The 2,500-nt window shown below is 51.5% G+C and overlaps 1 protein-coding gene across 1 annotated transcript in view; it reads left to right on the top strand.

Moving 5' to 3' along the window:
- LOC123519993 (diuretic hormone receptor-like) overlaps nt 1-2,500 on the top strand; it is a 157,606-nt gene that overhangs the window by 153,943 nt on the left and 1,163 nt on the right. Inside the window, 2 exon segments of the mRNA XM_045281760.1 lie at nt 748-895; nt 897-2,500. The exon segment at nt 897-2,500 is cut by the window's right edge and continues 1,163 nt beyond it. Coding sequence (XP_045137695.1) covers nt 748-895; nt 897-1,025 — 277 coding nt within the window. The 3' untranslated portion in view covers nt 1,026-2,500.

The raw sequence follows: 2,500 nt of genomic DNA, 5'->3' as shown, positions 1-2,500 counted from the left end.
AAATGGATATACGCCACTTTTTTTTCTTCTTCTTCCTTCTCCTTCTCTTCCTCTCTCTCTTTCTATTTCAAATTGTCATGCATGAAAAGAATTTTTGGCGTATTCATATATATTCTCTCTTCTCTCTCTCTCTCTCTCTCTCTCTCTCTCTCTCTCTCTCTCTCTCTCTCTCCACAATATCTATACTTTCCAATATAATTTTAAGTTTTTGCTCAGCTCTTGAAGTGCAATAATCTGCATAACTTTCTAAAGCTAGTAACGCGTGGGGTTAATGGTGGTGGTTATGTTAGTAGTAGTAGTAGTAGTAGTAGTAGTAGTAGTAGTAGTAGTAGTAGTAGTAGTAGTAGTAGTAGTAGTAGTAGTAGTAGTAGTAGTAGTTTCTGAAAATGTATTATACTTCTCAACTAATTCACTGTTTCTCTCCATTCCTTCCCCTGTCCTTCCATCCTCCCTCCTTCGCCTTTCCTTACCTGTTCCTTGATCCTTTCCCTTGTCAACTCTCCATCACCTTTCCCTTCCGTCACCCCGCCAACCTTCCCTCCTACCCTACGCCAACCCTCCTCCCAACCTCTCTCCTCCGTCATCTTCTCTTCCAATATCCTTCGGCCTTCCCTCCCACCCTCCTGCACCCTTCCCTCCCACACTCCATCAACCTTCCCTCCCATCCTTCTGCAACCTTCCCTCCCATCCTCCTGCAACCTTCCTTCCCTCCTCCTGCAACCTTCCCTCCTTCCTTCTCGCACACAGTTACGGGCGACGGTTGTTCGGAGGCAAGAGGGAGTCCCTGTGTTCAGAAGTGACAACCATGACTACGTATGTCGCCAATGGTTACCAGCCTGTCAGCACCCAGACCACCCACCAACATCTCCACCAACACCGCCTCCTCCAACACGCTGCCGCTCCCACAAGCCCAGCCGCCGATACCCATGGGACACCTCGCCTTCAGGAACTCCACAGCGGGCCTCAGTCAGTCCAGCGCAAGCGAGACGGACGGCAAGATCAACGTCAAGGATTCTCTGCTCTGAAGGACTCGCAGGAAAGAAGGACGTGACACTAGGACTTGTGCATCGAGCTGTGTGTGTGTGTGTATGTGCGTGTGTGGTTGTCTTTGGAGTGAGTACGTGCGTGTGTGTGTAAATATGTGTGTTTGGAAGGTACGTCTCTTATTGTGACTTATCTGTTTCTCGGTTTGGTTCTGAGCGTTCATGCGGGCGTGTGTGTGTGTGTGTGTGTGTGTGTGTGTGTGTGTGTGTGTGTGTGTGTGTGTGTGTGTGTGTGTGTGTGTGTGTGTGTGTGTGTGTGTGTGTGTGTCGAGGCAGTGTAAGGAGAGAAAGGCGCGTGTATGCGTATGTCTGTCTTTCTGTCTGTCCGTGTGTCAAGGGGGGGGAGGAAGATGCTACAAATAACACGGCCAATACAAGGATATCCACCCCATACTGCAGATCAAGATGCTGTCTGGAATTACCTCTACTGCTGCCACCACCACCACCACCACCACCACGACAGCTAGAAACTCAACGTTAATGGCTGCCTACGTGACAGTATGAGCGTGAGCGAAAAAGAATCATAAAGAAAAGAGTCACAGAGGCGGAAACTGATACCAGGATGAAGACAACAACGCCTGCAGTAGTGGTAGTGGTGGTGGTGGTGATGTGGCCGACTGGCTTCACAGAGACGAGACAAAGAGATGTAAAAGTGAAGCTCAACAGAGAGGCAGGGTGAGCGAGACAGAGTGAGAGACAGAGTATAGTGAGGTGCACAAACACACACAAACACCCACGTACATACGTACAGCGGGTCACCTCACACAATCACTGGTGTGGCGCTCTCTGCACTGTGCATCCCAAAGTGTAGAACCAGACCTGCGTCCCGCTGTACTGTGTGGTGCCAGGAGTCACGTGCACGTCAGCGGAGGCAACACACGCACACTGCAATATGCACCACACGGAGGCGGCGGAAAAATGTGAGCATTGTGTTCGTAGGTAAAGAGCGCCACGTGCATGTGCCGGGAACTGACGCTTGGACTCCCACCATGGCAGGCCGCCCACCAGCCTGCCAGTGCGGAGTGAACTGACCCACCCACAGATCTCGCTGATTCTCGAAAACTCTGCTCACTTCACCTCGCCTCCACAAGTCTGCCTTGCTCCGCCCCGAGGCTTATCGCTCAAAGCCCACCAGCGAGCAGATCACACGAGTGGCGGGGTGAGGCGCACTGCACGCCTTCCCACATTCATGGCTCAGGCTGTGTGTGTGTGTGTGTGTGTGTGTGTGTGTGTGTGTGTGTGTGTGTGTGTGTGTGTGTGATGCTCTGATAATACTATTGTTAAAGAATCCTTGTGTCAAAACGTGTCCGTGCAGGGTGAGACGGAACACAACCACCGCCGCCGCCGCCACCACCGCTACCACCACCACCACGACGAAAGGACAGTCACTGAACTCATCGAGACACAGAGGACGACACAAAGCAATATCCGGGATCAGCGGTGCGGGCGAGATGTTT

This window comes from Portunus trituberculatus, chromosome 46, assembly GCF_017591435.1.
Source record: "Portunus trituberculatus isolate SZX2019 chromosome 46, ASM1759143v1, whole genome shotgun sequence".
Lineage (NCBI taxonomy): Eukaryota > Metazoa > Arthropoda > Malacostraca > Decapoda > Portunidae > Portunus > Portunus trituberculatus.
This window is presented reverse-complemented; position numbering and strand designations above follow the sequence as displayed.